This window comes from Zeugodacus cucurbitae, chromosome 4 (genome assembly GCF_028554725.1).
Source record: "Zeugodacus cucurbitae isolate PBARC_wt_2022May chromosome 4, idZeuCucr1.2, whole genome shotgun sequence".
Lineage (NCBI taxonomy): Eukaryota > Metazoa > Arthropoda > Insecta > Diptera > Tephritidae > Zeugodacus > Zeugodacus cucurbitae.
In genome coordinates, this window is record NC_071669.1 from 57,083,436 (window position 1) to 57,104,507 (window position 21,072).

General features: G+C 34.5%; 6 protein-coding genes across 6 annotated transcripts; 2 read left to right on the top strand and 4 right to left on the bottom strand.

The window, feature by feature from the left end:
* Positions 1-41: 41 nt before the first annotated feature.
* On the bottom strand, positions 42-3,052 carry LOC105220943 (N-acetylgalactosaminyltransferase 6). Its single transcript, XM_011197515.3, has 3 exons — positions 2,578-3,052; positions 780-1,548; positions 42-721 (listed from the first exon to the last, which is right to left on the bottom strand). The coding sequence occupies exons 1-3, from the start codon at positions 2,946-2,948 to the stop codon at positions 68-70; spliced, it is 1,794 nt and encodes a 597-aa protein (XP_011195817.3). The 5' UTR covers positions 2,949-3,052; the 3' UTR covers positions 42-67.
* Positions 3,053-5,726: 2,674 nt separating this feature from the next.
* On the bottom strand, positions 5,727-9,816 carry LOC105220903 (N-acetylgalactosaminyltransferase 6). The gene is made up of 4 exons (XM_011197465.3): positions 9,648-9,816; positions 8,030-8,636; positions 7,139-7,904; positions 5,727-7,058 (listed from the first exon to the last, which is right to left on the bottom strand). The coding sequence occupies exons 2-4, from the start codon at positions 8,509-8,511 to the stop codon at positions 6,396-6,398; spliced, it is 1,911 nt and encodes a 636-aa protein (XP_011195767.2). The 5' UTR covers positions 8,512-8,636; positions 9,648-9,816; the 3' UTR covers positions 5,727-6,395.
* A 1,782-nt stretch (positions 9,817-11,598) lies between these two features.
* On the top strand, positions 11,599-12,416 carry LOC105220901 (adrenodoxin-like protein 1, mitochondrial). Its single transcript, XM_011197461.3, has 4 exons — positions 11,599-11,736; positions 11,792-11,843; positions 12,010-12,116; positions 12,172-12,416. The coding sequence occupies exons 1-4, from the start codon at positions 11,640-11,642 to the stop codon at positions 12,414-12,416; spliced, it is 501 nt and encodes a 166-aa protein (XP_011195763.1). The 5' UTR covers positions 11,599-11,639.
* A 370-nt stretch (positions 12,417-12,786) lies between these two features.
* On the bottom strand, positions 12,787-15,590 carry LOC105220900 (protein FAM76A). The gene is made up of 6 exons (XM_011197460.3): positions 15,345-15,590; positions 15,035-15,099; positions 14,853-14,966; positions 14,328-14,421; positions 13,641-14,096; positions 12,787-13,579 (listed from the first exon to the last, which is right to left on the bottom strand). Exons 1-6 carry the CDS (start codon positions 15,426-15,428, stop codon positions 13,199-13,201), a joined length of 1,194 nt encoding a protein of 397 aa, XP_011195762.1. The 5' UTR covers positions 15,429-15,590; the 3' UTR covers positions 12,787-13,198.
* A 319-nt stretch (positions 15,591-15,909) lies between these two features.
* Positions 15,910-20,315, top strand: LOC105220899 (kinesin-like protein KIF18A). The gene is made up of 6 exons (XM_011197458.3): positions 15,910-16,318; positions 16,389-17,097; positions 17,172-17,531; positions 18,923-19,739; positions 19,804-19,932; positions 19,998-20,315. The coding sequence occupies exons 1-6, from the start codon at positions 16,017-16,019 to the stop codon at positions 20,111-20,113; spliced, it is 2,433 nt and encodes an 810-aa protein (XP_011195760.1). The 5' UTR covers positions 15,910-16,016; the 3' UTR covers positions 20,114-20,315.
* On the bottom strand, positions 17,560-18,624 carry LOC105220898 (ribosome-recycling factor, mitochondrial). Its single transcript, XM_011197457.3, has one exon. The coding sequence runs from the start codon at positions 18,522-18,524 to the stop codon at positions 17,709-17,711; it is 816 nt and encodes a 271-aa protein (XP_011195759.1). The 5' UTR covers positions 18,525-18,624; the 3' UTR covers positions 17,560-17,708.
* Positions 20,316-21,072: the final 757 nt, after the last annotated feature.

Here is a 21,072-nt window from a genome sequence, read left to right on the forward strand (position 1 = left end):
GGAATTTTTATTTCTATAAACTTACAATTATATATAAAAATTATAAAAAATTGAGATGTTTTCCTCCTTATGGCAATGTTTCGAAATATGCATCCAATAGCGTGTGATTCACATGAGCGAATTGCCATTGCATTAATGCATAGTGTTTGCGACATCTATTGACAACAACTTGTTTGAATTCGGGACGTGCTTCCAGGCATAAATGTCGCTTCCCACCGTAAACCAGCCATTTATGTCGGCGATTATAATACCATTGTTGATCTTTACTGCCATAACTGCAATCGTAGAGCAAGAGTTGAGAATTTGGTTTTCGCTCGGCGGTTTGCAAGCAATATTCTTCGCCACGCATACGCAAGTCATGGCTTTCACTTAGCGACCAATCCTGTCGCCGACTGGGGAATAGTCTCATGGTTTCGCACGCATCCACACCGATGGCTCTGTAATCGGGTGGACCCATACTGTCGAGACAAAGTTTAGGCGCGCCCAAACTACGCACCTGACCAAAGGCGAAATCGGTGATGCCTCTTGGTGGATAAGATTTCACCAAGTCAAAGGCGACATTTTCGATAAACCACTTGAATGACTTGCAATGTAATTTCTCACGCAACGCCAATTGCTTGGTTAAATCACCCTCATTAATTGTTTCATATAAACCGTGCGTATGCTTATACAGATAATACTTGTAATCATCCATCCACACCTCGGCAACGCGTTTATAATTCTGTAAGGAACAAATGCATAATATACATATATTCAATTCACAATTTTTGCGTGCTCACCTTATGTAAATAATCATCTTCGCGATCGCTCGTCACACCAGTCCAATCGTCATTTCGAAAAATGTGACCGACACGCGAACATGGCACGTCCAATAGCCGTCCGCCGCACATCCAAATCTTAAAACTCAACTCATACTGCTCACCACCCCAAATGTCTAAGCCATCATCATAGCCATCCAACTCCCAAAACCATTCTCTTGATATCGCAAATAAACCACCCGCCATAATGGGATTCTCGAAGGGTTTTGTGCGATTCTTCCGATCACTTTCGAGCAACGGCAGTCGTTTATAGTCGAGTATCCAATCGAACGCGCCACGTGCACCCTCATCTTGTGCCGTATACTCGAAAGTACCGTCATCGATCACATCAATCATGGGACACACGGCGGTGCGCTTATTCAACACTATTTCATGCAGCAGTGGTGGCAACCAATTGTAATTGGCCTCCACATGTGAGTCCATAAAAACCAGCACATCACCTGCAGCCTTAACGGCACCAGCTATACGCGCCGCAATGAGGCCTTGCCGTTTACGGAAACGTATAATTTCGACTTTTGGCAAATGTAATTTTACATACTCATCCAGTGGTTTTTTCAAATTGGACATGTCACTGAAATCGTCCACGAGTATTATTTCCTTAATCAATTCGGGCGGTGTGCGATTTACGATACTGTGTAGAGAACGCAGCAAAGTGCTGAGGTGTTCATTGTAGAATGGTATTATTATGCTGGCGGTGGGCAAATCTGCGAAATACTGAAGGTTTTGGCAGCTGGAAAGAAATATTTTATTGATAATTTATGCATTTTCTTAACTTGGTTAATATTGATTCTTATGCTTGAGGAGCTCTACAATTGTCTGAACTTCGCTCCGTTGATTAGAACTATGATAACCGTTTCTAAAGAGAAATTTACCCTTATGAGACTTTCTAACCCTTACTCTTTGGACTGTCTGACCAAAGTAATAACAATTAAATAAGTCGTGGACTAGCACTTTACCTGAAAAACCAATTAGAACCCTTCGATAACTGTAAATGTTTGGAATGTGGGATCAGATAATCCAGAGGTTTTCAAAATTGTATCAATATATTAAGACATTGTATATTTTAAGATCCCGATCCAGACAATACGGCGGATGCATAAGCAGCCCGAAACCCAAACCATCTTTCGACATATTTTGAATGATTTTTGGAACAGCCTCAATTTTGGACATCCAGTGTCGCCGGCTGGCTATGTCATGTTGTCCGAATGGACGAAAACACTGCAGCTTTGAAAATTTTCGATGCAGTACACGTCGTTGGAAGCAGCGGAAGAAGAAGGCCTCCACTCCGTTGGAAAGATCAGGTGAAGAGCGACCTGGTTTCACTTCGCAATTTCCAACTGGCGCCGAAATGTGAGGGAAATAGAAGAATGGCGCGCTATTACCGATTCGGCTATAATCGAATAAACGGTTCCTACGCCAATTACATACATACATACATTCTTACTGTCTCCGATGCTCAAAAAGCCTCTATGGAACTTAGCATATTATGAATGGTTCTTTTGCAGATCCCAGAGAAAACTCATCAAGTCGTTTATTTTTTGTATCAGCAGCATTTTTAAAAACGAAAAGTAATCCTAACTTTAATTCTATATCTCAGGAACCAATGATCCGACATTGTCTAATTGTCATATACTATGCAATTTATATACTTGTCGCTTAGGATCAACTACAATACATATGCTCGCAATCTCATTCAAAAGGCATTACGTACTGACCGTTATATAGAGATCTATCTATCGAGTATATTATAAATACTCACCCCTGATCGCGTATATCCGGCAAAGACCGATTAACGGAAATCTTATCGGAGATCAAAGCATTGAAGCCATGCTCTTTAAATAATTCACGCTGCAATTTTTGCTTGGAGAGATTCGTGAAATATGCCGCTTTACCATGTTCGCCCAATCCACTCCGTTCCGCATCTCTCGTCATGGCCGAAATATCATGCCAATCCTTCAGTTCGGCGTTAGATTTTCGCTGCCAAAACGGTGTGTTTTGTATTATTTCAGTTTCTTTTTCCTTCAGCGCTTGTCTTATATAGAACCATTGACTTAAGAGCAGAAATATTACGAAGCTGGTCATTAAAAAGAACAACAATCTTATGATATTTAAATTAATTGAATAGCGCATTTTGTTTTTTTTTCGAAAAGAGAGCAATTATTTTTGTGTATTTATCTTTTATGATCAAAATCGGCTTTACAATGCTACAATTGTGCCGCAACTAAACGAAATAACATTTTAGTAACGTTAACAAACTCATTTCATTTTCTCGAAAACGACATCTGTAATAATCACATTTTCACCTGAATAAATAGAATAGTAAAAGTAAGAAACAACAAACTCTAACGAAAAACTAGTGCGGATAAGCAGAGCAGGTCTCACGTACATACTATCAGACATACATATAAAATACACAAAAATATAGAAACACTTGTGGGTAATCCACAGAAAATTTTCTTCCAAATTAAATATAAAAAAAAAACAAATTTAGTCCACTTTAACTTGCATAGGTATGTATGTAATTCTATAAATAATAGTTCAATAGTGGACTTTATGCCGAATATAAATCTAGAATTTTGCTAGAGCCTAGGTCATAGACCCAACTGATCAAGGCAGTAGTCTGCTTTAGAAGGCGAAAAAAGCTTTTTTTAGCATTTTTTTTTTTCAAAAGGAAGGAAATTATTGCGTTAAACGGAAAAATTAAAAAATATTGAAATTTTTTCAAAGTTGTAAGTATATTTCTGGAGCGCCTGGAGTTTGCACTTGTAAATCGATGCCGGTGATGGAGGTCGTGCGATGCATCTGAAACAGTCGAACACATTTTTTTTTTTAATTTTTATAAATTTATTTTCTTTATGAACTAAAAAAATTCGGAAGAAGTTATAAAATTCCAAATTTTTTCGAAGTTTGAAAAAAAATCACCTTTTTAAGAAAAAAAAATTGACTTTAAGTTGCGAAACAAGTAGTTTAAATAATACTTTTGTCAAATAGATGATAATTTAATAGTGAAGCTAGATCACTTTGGTGTTTTTCGATCGCACATATATTCCTTTTGCTATTGCCGGCACCGTTTTCTAACAATTGTGAAAATGAAAACTCGAGAAAACGCGCTTTAAAGTTTTCGGCGAGCATTCGCACCTGCTCGACGCTCGGCCACTAAAACTGCTCTAGCTTCGAAAATATGACGAATTGGCCTCTGGAATTTTAAAGACATATTCTTGGATAGTTTTGGAAGGGATTTAAAACAAAACAAAAAAATCGAATTTTTGAAGCCTTAAGCCACGAATTATACACCGAACTATCTAACACCACAAGCCCTCCACTGTCTAGATTTTTCTGTGTGAGTTTTTCTATATTTACACAACTGTATTCCAAATTCTACAAAAAATAAAAGTTCTTCAATATCAGTATTAATTATGAAAAAACAATATTGAATACCCAGAATACAATATTTTTGAACTTCTGCATCCCTTGGGCTTGGAAAAACTGTTTTTAAAACGTTTTGATACATATTAGATACAAAGCTATGCATTTAGGCATTACGATTACATTTTGATTACTTGCGATTACTACTATTGTACTCATAGTAATGCACTGCATGCTTCAGAATACTTCAATTATAAACGTAACAATCTAACGGTAAAACATGTTAGTGATTACAGCCATTGTAATTATAATTCTTAATCTTCAATTGAATAACAAAATTTTCTGACCTATATCTAAAGTAATCGTATTTATAAATAATGTAATGATTACATTTAAAAAAAACGGATACGGATTTATATCCGGTCAAAGACTGTCACCTCAATAGCATTGCCGGAAACTATTTGCGTTTAATTATACTCTCGCAACAAAGTTGCTAAAGAGAGTATTATAGTTCTGTTCACATAACGGTTGCTTGAAAGTCATAAATCTGAACGAGTTAGGGGTTATATACATATATCAAAATGTTCAGGATGACGAGACGAGTTGAAAATTTGGTGCAAACGATCGCACTAGGAACATTTGAATGTAATTTTTTTTTCTGAAAGTGGGCGTGGCCCCGCCCCCTAATTCGTTTTTTGTACATATCTCGTAAACTACTAAAGCTTTATAAAGAAATCTTCATACAGTCCCTTCCCTTACGTACCCTGTTACATACCATACAAATAGGTGAAATCGGATAATAATAACGCCCACAGAAGAAATCGGTTCACAAGCACGCCTACTTCCCATATAACTCAATTTTGAATTCCAATTGATTCCTTTACTTTATAGTATATACACTAGGAACCAATGAAGATAGCGGAATAACACACTTTACACAAATACTGTATTTGAGGTGAGGCACCACTAGAGGGAAAATTTTCGAAATCGGACTATAACTTTTCAAGGCCCCGGATATCGAACATGAAGAACTCAGTGCCTAAGTGTATTTCTTCACCGAAAATATCGGTAAATTTCTTATTTTAATTTAATTCAGAGGGAATATTTTTCTTCTAATACGATAGTGTGTCTCAGTAGCAAAAATGGTTAAAATCGGGTCATAACTTCCCCTAGCTCCCATATACCTAATTATACGTTTTTTGAAATTACGGTGGGCTTCATGCCACATATATCGGTTAATATGTGAAAAATCTTAGCAAAATTAAGTGAACGTATAGTCTTGGATATAGTGTATCTTGATGGTGAAAATGACTTCAATCGGTTCAGGAATTACTTCAGCCCTTACATAAAATATATGATGATTTTCGTTATTCTAGTGGATATTATGCCGAATATATGAGTCAAATTGTATGTTATCTTTAAAAAATTCCATCAATAAATTGCGAGAGTAAAAAAATTTCGGTTGCACCCGAACTTAGCCCATCCTTACCTGTTTTCTTCAAACTTAGTTAACAAAAGTAAACAATTTAATTAAAAACAATGTTTTCCGGAATGATGAACCATTTTGTTTATTCTAAGTGATTTGTTGTTTTTCATTATCAATTGATATATATATGTATGTATGTACTTGTATATGCATGTAATAAAGTTCAAACATTATTCCAAGGCTTATTTTACAAATATACTTATTTACAAAAACACAGAAGATACTATAGCTATGAAAGTAACGGTATAAGTGTTATTATATTGTCACGCTTTAAAAAAGATGAACGCATTCTTTTTTGTTTTCAAATTTATTTTCTAGTGCATGCATGCTGGATATGGTTTCAAAAATGTTTCAACTTTTCCAAGCTAACTAATATTATACGTATATAAACTAATACTTTTTTATGTGTATTTTACATTTTTTTACTAGGTAGTATTGGCAAGGGCAACTTATTTTAAGATTTATAAAAATTATGTTGTAATGGAAATATTTTAGACAATGTCTTGTAAATCACGCCGTCCATTTAATGGTACAATGTCAAAAATTGTATAAAAAGTACAATTTGTGCGCGGACTTAAAAACAAAACTTTAAGCACTCGTTTGCGCACTGTTCACTTAAATTATGACTGTTTTACAAACAAATTATTTTCTAATTCCATTTCTAAATATGATTTATGTATAACTAGTTAAGATCCAAAAATGGCAAGTTAAGGGTTGGCTGCTGACTATAAATTGGTTGGTGGTTGTGAGAAAAACAAGTCCAACGCTGTGGTATTCACGTTACCGAAATTCCATTTCATATATGGATTGTCTGGATCGCAGCGATTAATGTATAAGGAATGTTGACTCGGTACCGCCTGCAGACAACGTTCACTATCCTTGCCCGCAATAAGCCATTTTTCAATACGATCATAATACCAAAATTGATTTCCACCCATCCCATGACAATCCCACAGCCATACGGGCGCATCCGGTGGCTGTTGTTGCACATCTAAGCAGTCGGTTTTGAAGCGTAAACGCAAATCTTTGTGCCAGCTTAAAGCCCAATTTTGATTTCTTTGCGGTTTCTTTAGATTCGGTGCACACGGATAGAGACCGATTTTGGAATGACGGGGTTTACCCATTGTATCTACGCATAGCGTTGGTTCCGCCGCGCTTTGTATAGCGCCAAATGCATAATCGGGTGGCTCAATAGGTGGATATTTTTTCGTCAGATCAAATGCTACCTGCTCCATGAACCATTTGAAGGATTTACATTTGAGTTTTTCCCGTATGGCTTTCTGTTGGCTTAAATCGCCCGCATCAATATTTTCATATACACCTTGACCGTGATCATACAAATATGTCTTGTACTCGTCCATCCACACTTCAGCGACACGTTTGTAGTTCTATAATTAAATATTTTTTTATTATTATTAAATATTAAAAAATAAAAAAAACAGATATTTTGCGCAGTGTTTACACTTACCCTGTGCAAATAATCACTTTTTCGTGGACTGGGTTGTGTAGTACGTGGTCCGCGGTAGATATGTCCAACACGTGAGCATGGTGCATCCAAAAGTTCACCACCACACATCCAAATCTTAAAACTCAACTCATATTGCTCACCACCCCAGATATCGAGACCCTCATCGTAACCACCTAATTCCCAAAAGAATTCACTCGATATAGCAAAGAGTCCACCAGCCATAACAGGACTTTTAAATGGTTTAGTTTTATCCACCAAATCTTCCGGTAGCAGTGGTAAACGCTTGTAATAAAACTCCCAATCGAAGGCGCCACGTGCACCTTCATCTTGAGCTCTATACTCAAAATTACTGTGATCAATTACGTCGATGAAGGGACAAACCGAAATACGCTTGTTTTCTGCGATTGGCTCCAGCAACGGTGGCAACCAATTGTAGTTCGCTTCAATGTGTGAATCCAAAAATATAAGTACTTCCGCAGTAGCATGACGCGCCCCCGCCATTCGCGCACCAATCAGTCCAGTGCGTTTTTTCAAACGTACAATTTGCACTTTAGGAAAATTGCCGGCCACATATTGTTCGAGTTGTTCGAATAAGTACTCGCGATCACTGGAATCGTCAACTAAAATGATTTCCTTTAGCAACTCTGGCGGCGAACGATTCACAAGGCTATGCACCGAACGCATAAGTACACCCAAATGCTCGTTGTAGAATGGAATTATGATGCTCACTGATGGTAATTTAGCAAGATATTTCTTAGTTTTGCAACTAAAAAGCAGAAATGAGAAAAACGCATTTTTAATGTAATTAAAATAAATATATTAATTAACTAAAAATAATTATTAAATGATTAGAAATTAATTGTTAAATGATTAAATATAATTTTAGCTCACCCTTCATAACGTATATCAGGCAATGAACGATTAACAGATATTGAGTCCGAGAGTAAAGCATTGAAACCATTTTCTAAAGACATTTTTTGTTCCAAATCCTTTTGCGATTCATCATTTAGCGCCGCTCTAACACCTCTTTCGCCGAGTCCAACGCGTTTCTCATCGCGTTCCATAGCCACGGTATCATGCCAATCTTTTTTGAGATCATCTGGCATCAACAACTGTCGTTTTTCACCACCCACTTCATTATCGGAGTGTGGCAGTTTTGGTGCTTCAACTTCACGCTCTGCGCCATGGTCCACATAATTTTCAGATATTTTTTTATGCGCACGCAAATTTTCGGAACGTTCTGGCGTCAAAATTGGTAATTTATTTCTATATGGGCTTGAGGATATCCAACTTGATAGCAAAAGGAATAAAACTAATGATAAAATCAAGAGTAAAGTGGCTTTTATAAGCCATTTTAAATTTCGACGACGCATTTTTGTATTAGTATATACTATGTAAATGCAAGCGTTACAACTAATTTTCCTAATATTGCTTTAGTTACTGCCTGTTGGTGCGATCCAGACGCCAACACAGCGAAGACACGACTATTCCACCTTAACTGAAAGTAAAATAAAATAATATAAAAAAAACGTTTCAAGATGAATATCATAAACGATATATTGGCGAATATAGTATAAATATATGTAGTATAAGTATACACATATACAATTTATTTGATAACACAGTTGGTTTGAAAATTGTGCTAAATTTAATACTAGTAGCATTGAATGTACATACATTGTCAGCAGAATATGCCGCATATAAGTTAGCAATAGTCTGCGCGTAAAGCACTATATTTTAAATGTTCTGATAAAACTAAACACCTAGTAAACAAAGAGAACGAGCAACGAGAAGAAAAAATGTCAACTAAACAAATGCTTAAAAACTTTCATTTGCTGAAGCAAATAAGATAAGGAACAGCCGGAAGTAATTTAGTTTTGCTGATTGCTGGAGTTCGATATACCCTCTAGCGAAATATGAAAAACGCGTTAAAAACAAAGTTTTTTTCACCACGATAACTAATTGCTAAGTTTAATATAGATTAATTTTTATTATTGTTTATTATTTTTTAGTTAATAATACCTAGACTTGTTTCATTTTAATAGCAGTATTTTTTGATTTAATTTATAGCTTATTTAATAAATGTGTATTTAAAAGTGTATTTACTATTCATTCACACAACTTAAAATTATTACTATTTATATCAACACCTGATAGGGCCATCTTTAAATATTTATAAATATTTATGTTTACAACAATTTCGGTCAATGTCAGCACAACCAAATATGTATGCAAGATGTATATAGATATGGGAAAACGTTGTTAACATATATATATATTGTGCATTTAAAATAATTTAAACACTAAATAGTCATTAAAATATACCAAAAAAAAGAGTTGAGTTAAATGGACACAGTTAATTATAGGTTACATCCAAATTGATTCAACATAGATAAAATAAAATGCAATCTTATCGCATTGAACTCGTTTCAAAGTTATATGTATGTACAAATATTAATATTTCAGTACGTCTTTCACCATGCAAAAAGTTCGTTGAAAGAGATCTTACCAAATTCTGCATCCAACGTTTTCCCGCTGGATTGGATCAATTTTTGTTGATTTCCTTACGGAGAATAAGTAACACTAATTGAACAAATACATCGTATGTTTTTACGGAATATGTATATATTTATTCCCAAATTGCTATATCGGCTAAATGTTGTTCATACGTATAAGAAATTTAAAAAAATAAACAATCGCTGACAACCACTATGTACCTACGTATTAAAAAGAACAGCTGATATAAAATGTCAAATGTTATATCGCATTGTTGCATTAACACTTATCTATAATAACAGTTTTACACAAAGTGGCAAATGTCAATAACTCCATAACTCAGAGTTTTCCGAAAAATATTCTAACCAGCTCTCGAGGGCTGACTAATAGGATCGTTCCCACGATAGTCGGATCGAAACGGATCTGGATTCTTATCCACCCAAGTACTCTAAAATCTACAGCGTTTTTCCAAATGATTTGGAGTATGTGTTCTGTGGCTACCACAACAGCTGCAGTTCACCATGGTGAATATGTGAAAAACAAATTAGAAGAAAAGATACCAAGTATTCAGTTAGTGAAGTTTCTCAAAAATTAAATTTTTATATTTTTAATAAACAGATATTTACCAGCATATATTAAAATTTCGAAAAGTACTTTACGTAGTTCTAATTAGTATATTTCAGTTGATGAATGAAATAAGGGCGAATATATGAAAATTGCTTTACGCAGTTCTAATTAGGATATTTAAGCTATTGAAAGGGATTATAAAGGGCGAATACAATCGTACACACATGGAAAAGTAGTTTTGAAATACAGATGTAAATACATATGCATACACTTCATTTCACAAGTTGCAGAAACATGTTGATTATGAATTCTCTTTTCTCAACTAACTAATTTATTTGTACATACATCAGTCTATATATAGCTATATTAAATGAACAAATAGATTGTACAAATTGATTGATTGCGCTATAATTTACATTGCATTATTCTCACGTTTTTTGCGCTCTCGATCCTCCATTTTTCGACGCTGAATAGCGAGCATTTTTTCACGCATTGCAGTAAGTTCATCCCTTTGATTTGCTTTGCCCTTTTCTATGCCTATAGGAGTTGCACATGAAATGGCTTCTACTTTTATATTATTTAATGTTTCTGTAGGTTTTTTCGTTATTATTATGTCTGTGGCGTTTTCTGTTAAACTGCCTCGACGTTTTCGTATATCCACAGACTGTTTCCGTTCCTGTCGCTTCGCAACATCAATTTCTTCCACTCCGTTACTAAATTGAGGCTGCTCTATATTCTTAGCACTATGTTTATTGTCCGTTGGATTGGTGGAATGTACAGAATTTTCTAGCTTTACATTCGCTAATGTTCCATAAGCTTTACATGCATCATTATTGAAATACTTTTCAAACAATGCCACTATCTCTCGATGACGACGTTCCCGGTTACGCTCCTGAATATCATTTATCTCCAATAAAGTGTTACGGATAGTACTTGTTATAGTTTCAATACCGTCTTTACAATGTAGACATTGTTTGTTAGAACATTCCAAAGAATTTATAACTTTCAATATATCTCCATCTCCATCGCTGTCGCTATTGTTTTTGTCCATTATTATATATACCTGCTGTCCGCAAAAGGATACCACCATTAGGATTTCAATTTACTGCAAAAGAAATGATATTTAAATAACCAATCAACAATAATTATATATCTTACCACTACTTTTTAAATATTGTGCAATTTGAAATGGGCGCAACTCCACACACTTAAAGATAGCATTCACTTCTTTAAATTATAAAATAATTATTGTTTGTCCAGAAATTATAAAGTTGTTTGTAATTGTTTACGAAGATCAAAATAAAACATAAAGTAAATTTATTTGACATATGTATGCGGCGGCTTCGATTTTTCGAAATTATTTTTCGACTTTTCGCAATTCGTTGATGGCGCACAAACAAAGATCAGCTGTTTTATAATAACCTCAAAAACAATTAAAATGCTCCGTTTACTGTTGCGGCAATTTAGAAACATTTCACATAATTATCCATCCATTCAACCCACGCCAACATCAAGATGGATGCATACAACTAATAGTAAGGACTATATTTTTTATTATGAAGTGCTGATATATAATTTTCATTCTTCTAGCACTTCAACATGGTGAATATGAATGGCAAGATCCCAAATCGGACGATGAAATGTACGCAAAATATTTTTGTTCCTCAGTGCGATGTCAACTATGTTCACTGTCAAACCATATTAAAACTTTAATGTAGAAAACTGTATTCTTTCGATATCGCACTGAAAACTAAACTAAAAGCTACAAAAACTTTTTACAATAAATTGAAATTTTCTCATAATTCCAGTGTTCGTGTTACGTATATCGACAAAGATGGTAAACGCACGGAGGTCAAAGGAAAAGTTGGTGATAACGTACTCTATCTGGCACATCGACACGGAATCGAAATGGAAGGTTTCTGTTGACTTAATGGAAATAGTTTCACTATATTACAATTATTAATTTACAGGCGCTTGTGAAGCATCACTGGCGTGCACAACTTGTCATGTATATGTAATCGGAAAGCATTACGATCAATTGCCTGAAGCGGATGAAAAAGAAGACGACTTATTAGATATGGCGCCATTCTTACGAGAAAATTCGCGTTTGGGTTGTCAAATAGTATTAACAAAGGAGTTGGATGGTTTAGAATTGCAGCTGCCAAGCGCAACACGAAATTTCTACGTGGATGGCCACAAACCCAAGCCACATTGATCAGCAGATCAAATAGAGCATACTGTTCAAAACGATGCTTATCTTCATGTGATTACCTGATAGATATAGAGCATTCATGCGCTGAATATCAAATGTTCAGTTCTTACTTTCATGTAGGCATGCGTAAGTCACGACGAATATAATTAAAAAATAAAATATGTAAATAACCATAGCCAGAAAAATATTGTTTATCAATTTTTTATTTAAATTAAAGATTTTCCACTTCACTTAATTAAGTTATCTGTTACAGTGCCGTTGCAAAATCATAAAATTATTCAAAAACTTTTTTTTATCTTTGATTCTTTTTTTTAAATAAGTCTGAAAATGAAATGTTAAATAGCCAAAATATCATTTGCAATGCACATACAACTGTAGCTTAGAATAAAGCTTTAATTTACATATTTCTTACTAGGGATACAAAGTGACAATTAATTTACTGTGCATTAAGTAACTTAAAATAATACAAAGTCTTACATAAAGATTTAACTGTGAAAATTTAAAAAATAAACATCCATTCTTAATGTACATACTCTTATAATTGATACTAAGTTTTCTTACAATTTTCTTTATTTTTAATGAAAAACGGTACAACAGCTCTTTTTTTATAATCATGCTTTCGATAATGATTGAAAACATAATTTAACATCATAATGGTTCACGAAGTAAACATTTAGTATAAAATTTATACATCTTGATTAAGTGGAATATTGATGTGAAAGCGTTGCATATACTCGTAAAATTTTGTTACACAATTTAACTAACACATTCTACTGTTACAATCATCAATTTGTTACCGGGCTATTAGAACCAGAACCGACACTACGTTTCTCCTCGGCTTCTGGTTCTTCGTCACTTTTTATTTCGTCTTTCTCGGTTTTTTCCTCTTTGACTTCCTTGTCACGCGATTGTTCCTCCTCAACAATCTCCTCTTTTGGTGAGAGGTTTTCGCGTTTTTCACGTTCACTTTGACGTTCCTTAGCGTTCGAACCGCCACTTGTTCCATTCTTTTTTGTGCTCTTCTTAACAGCAGCTAATTCCTTCAAGAGACTGCTAACTTTACGATTAAGATTCTCTACTTTCATGACATGTAACCTATCGACTTCCTTTAACCTGTTGCGCATTTCGATTTCCTTTTCGAAGTTCTTGCCTTTGAGCTCGGTCAACTGTAATCAATAAACAACAATCACTATTTTTTCACATGCTTTTCCACTTTCAAATGCTTACTAATTTATCTTTTTCCAGTAATTCTTTATCCTTTTGTTGTAGACGTTTTTCCAAACTGGCGATACGTTCTTTTAAATTTGTCATCGCTACTACATGATCCGCTGAATTGGGATCAATTGTTATAACTGCTGGTGCTGCAATAGAACTTAATCCCATGCCAGAACCATTACCACTGCCACTACCACCACTTCCACCAGAACCTGTACGACTTATCTTTTCCGGCAAATCACTGCTTGAAGATGCAATAGCAGTACTGCTTCCACCACCACCACCAGCGCTACTACTTTTTATATCAGCTGAAGGTCGCGATGATTTTTTTCCTGAAGTCGTTGAACTCTCCCGGTGAGATTTCTCATGTGGTCGTTTTTTGGACGATATTCGGCCTTCTTGTTGAGCCTTAAGCAGTGCACGCTTAAACGAACTGGTACACAGCCAACAAAGCAATTTTCCATTCACCTGCAGATAGTTAAGCAAAATTAGTATGCTTTGATAAAATTACTAAATAATCTATATGTGAAAATACAAATAATAGGCAATGAGTCTATGAACGCACACATTTCGCAGATTTCTTATACATAACAATTTATGAAAACGAAATTTTTACGTTTCAAATATTTGATTTCAATTTAAGATTTCACGATTTTATCGCGATTTTTCGCGTATATGAAGTGTCATTCCTTTTCTAACCTTTTTGTTCTCGTCACGCTTATCGAAAGCGCATCGCTGTTTGCATTCATCACATTGTATCGGTGGGCCATATTTCGCTTCGTAGGTTGCACATCTATCAATCATTGCATTTACAGGCAAGGTACAGGAGAATTTATGGATATATGTTGCAGGAGAAAAAAAGAAGAAGAAATGTTTGCGTTCATAAACTTTGCATTTTTAAAGGGATTGTTTTTTTTTATTAATCTACAGTAATGACTACGAGCTTAGGTTTAACTAAGAATTTGTTAGCTCAATTTTTTATTTTCAAAAATACGAAAGCACAATATAAAAGATGTGTAGGATCTAATGCTTTAACAATAGTAGAGTTTTCAAATCCAACTCGTTTGATATAATAGTACGTTATAATTAAACTACAATGCTGCATTTCAATACTGTTTTCCAAACCGTACCATATTTTTTATTGTGCATCCATTTGATATTGTAAATACGTTTCATGTTCCATTCTACATACTACATATAATTATAATTCACATGTATACAGACCTTATGCATTTGGAGTTTCCGAATGCCGCCACAATCTTGCAACATTCACAGGCAGTGGGTTTGCCATACTTGTTAAGACAATGTTCACATTTTTTACAGGCTGTCTGATTCTTTCTATAAATGAAATTATATAGTATATTTATTGTTTAAAATGTTATATTTATGGTAATTATAGTACTTACGATGTTGGTTGGAATTCAGTGCGACAATAAGTACATTTGACAACGGAGCTATTTCCACGGCAATTCTGAAAAGAAAAGTGCTTCGTCAGACAAGGAGTTTTGCAAGTCTCTCATTTAATAAAAAGCACCGTTGGTACTTTCACTATACGCGATTTGCAAATGCGCACTTGTTATAGCGAAATTTAACTTATTCGCTGATTTGGCGTCACAGTTTGACATAATCCTTATCTTTCTCGTCAATCTATACACATTATTTTCCAATAGTTTCAATTTCTAATTGCATACCACGGTAAATAAATTTGATCTTCACCTTGCATAGCTGTTGACCTGCAGACAATTCCTCAAATGGATGCCTTGAGAAACATTTTGAGCAAGCAAATAACACAGAACTCATAATATAACACTATTATAATAATTGTGGTTTAGATATCTTATTTGGAATATTATTTGCCGGTATAGATTTCCACAAACTTTCTAAAATAATTAAACTTTCGCAAAAGACGCAAATCGCCAAATTTCTGTCAATGCGATTCATGGAAAATGAAAATGGCGTACAGTTTCGATGAAACGACATAGCATACAGGGTTGCACATTTTCATTAGAAACATGGGGATTATTACAAAATCTGCCATTATTTCTCTTGTTTTCCATACAACATTAATGTTGTAGGCATGAATTTTTACAAAACATACATAAAAAATTAATAAATTATATTTCTTTTTATGATATTAGTTGATCATATATATATTATTATTAATTTATGGAAACATCGAATTTTAAATATATAAATAAATATAAATATGGTCACATTGCTGTCAATTGCTTAATCAGTGCTACCAACCTAAGGTGGATTTCAAACAGTTGAATTTTCAAACTGGCAGCAAAAACAAATTTACCTATCATAAACAAGACGCTACATAAAAGTTTAACTTTTGCTTAATTTTCAAAGCATTTTTAATATTTAAATCACAAAAAATACAAAATGTCAGCAGAACAAACAAATATAAAAGTTGTTGTAAGAGTGCGGCCGTACAATCGAAGGGAATTGGAACAAAATCAGAGGCAGATCGTCAAAGTATTAGACGATAGCACTCTTCTCTTTGATCCCGATGAAGAAGATGATGAATTCTTTTTTCAAGGCACAAAACAGAACTATCGCGATATTACAAAACGTGTCAACAAAAAGATCAGTATGGATTTTGATAGAGTATTTGATCCAGAAGCAACAAATCGACAGATTTTCGAAGAATGCACTTCACCTTTGGTTGCGTCAGTGCTGAACGGGTAAGCTTCCACAACTGTACATTCTCCTTTAGAAAAAATTTATTTATTTTTTTATTTTAATATTACTTAGATACAACTGTTCGGTGTTTGTTTATGGTGCCACTGGAGCAGGAAAAACATTTACAATGCTTGGCAGCGATACATGCCCTGGTCTAACTTTTCTAACTATGCGTGAACTCTTTGAAAAAATGCAAGCTCAAAGCAGCACACACAAATTTGATGTAGGTGTAAGCTATTTAGAAGTGTATAATGAACTAGTAATGAACCTTTTGACAAAAACTGGACCATTGAAACTTCGAGAGGACTCAAATGGCGTTGTTGTTAGTGGGCTCGTTTTGAAACCAATTTATAGCGCAGATGAACTTTTACAAATGCTAGCACAAGGAAATGCAAATCGCACACAGCATCCAACTGATGCGAACGCCGAGAGTTCACGTTCTCATGCAATTTTCCAAGTTCATATTCGCATGACGGATCGCAAAACGGGCACCAAACGCACGGTGAAATTATCTATGATTGATTTGGCTGGAAGTGAACGTGCTGCTAGTACAAAAGGAATAGGAGTGCGTTTTAAAGAAGGTGCAAGCATAAATAAAAGTTTATTAGCATTAGGCAATTGCATCAACAAATTGGCAGATGGCATGAAACATATTCCTTATCGTGATTCCAATTTGACTCGTATACTGAAGGACTCTCTGGGGGGCAATTGCCAAACACTAATGGTGGCTAATGTTTCTATGAGTTCGTTGACATACGAGGACACCTATAACACGTTAAAAGTACGTATCTTTGTTTATAAGTAGATATTTTTTTATTTATAAAATAATTATTTTATTTTATGATTATTTTTTAGTATGCCAGTCGCGCGAAGAAGATTCGTACAACACTTAAACAGAATGTGCTCAAGTCAAATATGCCTAAGGATTTCTATATAAAAAGAGTTACAGAGCTTATGGCTGAAAATGAACGTCTTAAAGCTAAAGTGACTCAGCTGGAAAAATCTTCGGAAGCCACCCGATCTTATAATGAAAGTGAATTGAAAGCCTGGTATAGTAAAATCGATGCGGTATATTCGTCTGTTATTAAAACACAAGAATATGTTATTGGTAATCAAAGCAAAATCAAGAGTATGAACTTTCGCGAAAAATTGAAAAAGGAAAATATAGCTTACAATAAACAACTTGAACGAAATTCCAACAACTTACAAGAGGTGGTAAGTACATCTGAGAAAAATAACTATATTTTTCAATTCAATATAAAAGTATTTTTTATATTCATATTAATTACCATACAAACAGAACAAATTACATTTTTTTATGAACACTTTTTATTATTTTTATTACCGAAATAATTCAGTCTTAATGCTTTAATCCCCACTGCCGTATGCCAATTATGATTCGCCAACCAGCTCTTTTTGTTTCGTTGCAAGTATTTTATCTGCTTCTGCTATGTACTTGTCAGCGACAGCGGTAACTTGTGTTTGAATGGCGAAAATATCATCTTTAGATATATCACTTTGTTTCTTTAGCTTTTTTATAGTATTATTTTGAATGTCCCGAATAGTATCACGATACTTGACGAAAAGAGTTTTTGCATTTTTCGATAGATTCTCACGATGTTCCTTTGTGACTTTCGGTATGGGTATAAATATAGTAGTTCCATCTTGTTGAGGATTAAGATTCATGCCACTATTTGCAATTGCTTTTAGCACATCCGGTATAGTTTGAGGAAAAGCAATCATATTAACAACTATAGTTTTAGGATTTTTCCTTGAGATTTGTGCGAGTTCTTGCAATTCATGTTCAGCACCATCAATATGTACACGCAGACTTTCTATAGCACCTGATGTTGAACGCAATGACAAATGTTTTACAAAATCATCTCTCATTTGTTGTACTGCCTTCTGCATATGATCATTTACGGAGTCAAAATTGATAACTTCGCGAAGTTGCGCTTCATTGATTTCAATTTTACCCGCTTTTTTACCTTTCTCCTTTTTCTTATCTTTGCCTTTTGCATAACCTCGTAGCTGCAATGTACTTACAGCGGTTGGCTGTGCTTGTATTACCCGAGTCAAGGACAGGGTTTTAGGAACATTACTTGTTCCTGTGAGTACTGGAGAAAATACAAAATTGCCTAAATGCAAATCACGCGTTCGCACATTCCGTAATAACGAGAAAACGTTTCTTGTGTACATCGTTAACATAATGCGTTTGATATTGTAGTTAAAAATATTTCGAACTGATGGTTTTATTACTTTCCCCAGCGATTATGAATTGTGACATTTCAACTGATTGGAGGCTAATCAGCTGTTTGCAAAGTTTTGGCAATTCTCTCTCTCTCTCTCTCTTTCGTATCTCTTATATTTTTATGAGTACAACTGAAGAAAAAAGATGATCCCCATAAATGTTTTTACTAAAAAAAATTGTATGTAATAATTTATGTAAGTATGTATGTATGAATTCGCGTACTTCCTTATATAAAATTCATATATTTTATATATAGATTTTTTACATGTCCATATGTACATATGTATGTATATAATACACATTTAGAGATGATAAGTTTATTAATATTGTTTTTTTACATCTATTATTTCTAAAGCTGCTTCCTGCTTCAACCTCTGGTTACAATAAAGAGATCGCCAGACTTGAAGAGGAATCCATGCGCTGGCGTCGAAAGTTGCATGATGCAAATAAAGATTTAGAGAAACTGAAGAAAGAAATAAAAGAATCCAAATATGTTGAAATCTTGAAAATATATGAAAAAGGGAAGGATTTGGAAGTGCGTTACTCAAAACAAGATATTAATATCAATCATATTTCGGGTATAAATGCTGAATTTTTGCGTGATTCAGATAAACTGCGCAGAGCTTTTGGCATGGCATGCGAAGTATTGCAAAAGTCGTATGACGATCTCAACACAAATATGCAAGATAGATACGAACAATTACAACATTTTATAAAGACACATGCATATTTCGGTCAAGAGGATTATAAAAAAGACAGTGATGAAGATTTGGAAGTACCAACACTGAAGGTAACAAATGCAAAACGTTTACATAAAACTAATGACGCCGATATGCCCACATCTACGAGCACTGTAAAACGACATCGTTCGCAACGTACAGCGTTAACGAATGACTTTGATTTAGGCTTAGATATCACGGAAGACACCGATTCTGATGATTGTGTTAGTACTTTCAAAAAACCGGCAATAAGACATGCAATTATGGATGAAACACATGTGTTATCGTGCGCGACAGATGATGAGCACAGTACGATTACGGATTTGAGTGGCAAAAAGTCGGCATCAGAGAGCAAGGATAACAACAGTTTGATGAGAAAAAAGCATCTGGTCAGTAATATACTGTCGGAACAAATAGCTAGAGTGCCAATGAACAAGGATCGGATGAAGAATGGTGGTTATTTTTTACAAAATTGTAAATTTTTACAAAATTAACTTGAATCAACTATTTATTACAGTTTTGTTGAAATCGAAATCGTTCAATCATCATGGGCTTTTAAAAACTGTAGCTGCTGGTGTACAAAAGGAGAATAAAAAATTCAGTCCAGTGCGTGTACGTAAAAGTCCGCGTAGTATTATGGTTAAATGTAAGTATTAAAAAATATATTTTGATCATATCAAAATCGGAAATAAATTTTAAATTTATTTTTAGCGCTCGCGGCGACGGCGAACATTGTGAAACGGCAAGCAGTGCGCACAGTAAATTCTAATAACAGTGATCCCATTGTACGAATAAATCGCGCCGCCTCTTTTAGAGTTAAGAAATAATTTTAGTTTAATTCGACTGAGTTTCAGTCCAAATCTATGTATTATAGTTTACCTCTCTTATATAGTAAGTAATCATATTGAAAAATACTTACATATATCAAACAGATACATTTGTATTTATACATATCTATACATATATATATATATTTGAATCTAAGATTTTTAACTGTAATGTTGGAACTACAACAACACAAAACAAGCAGCCATTGGTTTGAAATATTTAATACTAACAACTAACTACAATTTCATATATTTCTGCAAATAAATTTAGCTTTAATTGTACTTATTGTCATATTCATCACGTCTGTGGTACTCATGTATATTATAAGGTAGTCTAAAATTCGTACCCAAAGCAGCAGCTGAAAACACCGACATCGTATGAACGTATAAATATAAAAGCATACCAAGATTAAGAACCAACAACAATGATAATGGTAAAGAAGCTGCAACAGTGCCAACGCCAAAATGGTTTATATCAGCATGCAATGTATGCGGTGCAACAGCAACACCATATGCGTTATAATAACCGAATTCATCTAGTGGTGATTTGACTGCAGTTAACTGAGTTTTGTAATTCGCTGCTATACGGTCCCAAGGAACTTCACTACGACGATTTTGTGGATTATTCATATTATGTTGTTCAACAAGCTCGCTTTCAACTGCTTGATTATTTGCAGTATTAACCGGCAATAGTTTATATCGACCACCGTTATCGTTCCCAACTGTCGCTTTAAGCGAATACGGCAAAACGGAGATCTCGCCCGGTGACACATTTTCTCCATCAGCAACTTGCGTGAAGGCTGTTGTAAGCAAACCGCAGCAGTAAAATATGAATAATAAAATTGAATTGCACATATCAGTTACTCGTTAACACTTCTAAAACGCTGTGTCATCTATTTACACAGTGTTCTGCTTTTATATACTCGTACAAGCTTATTGCCATTGTAACATCTACTGTG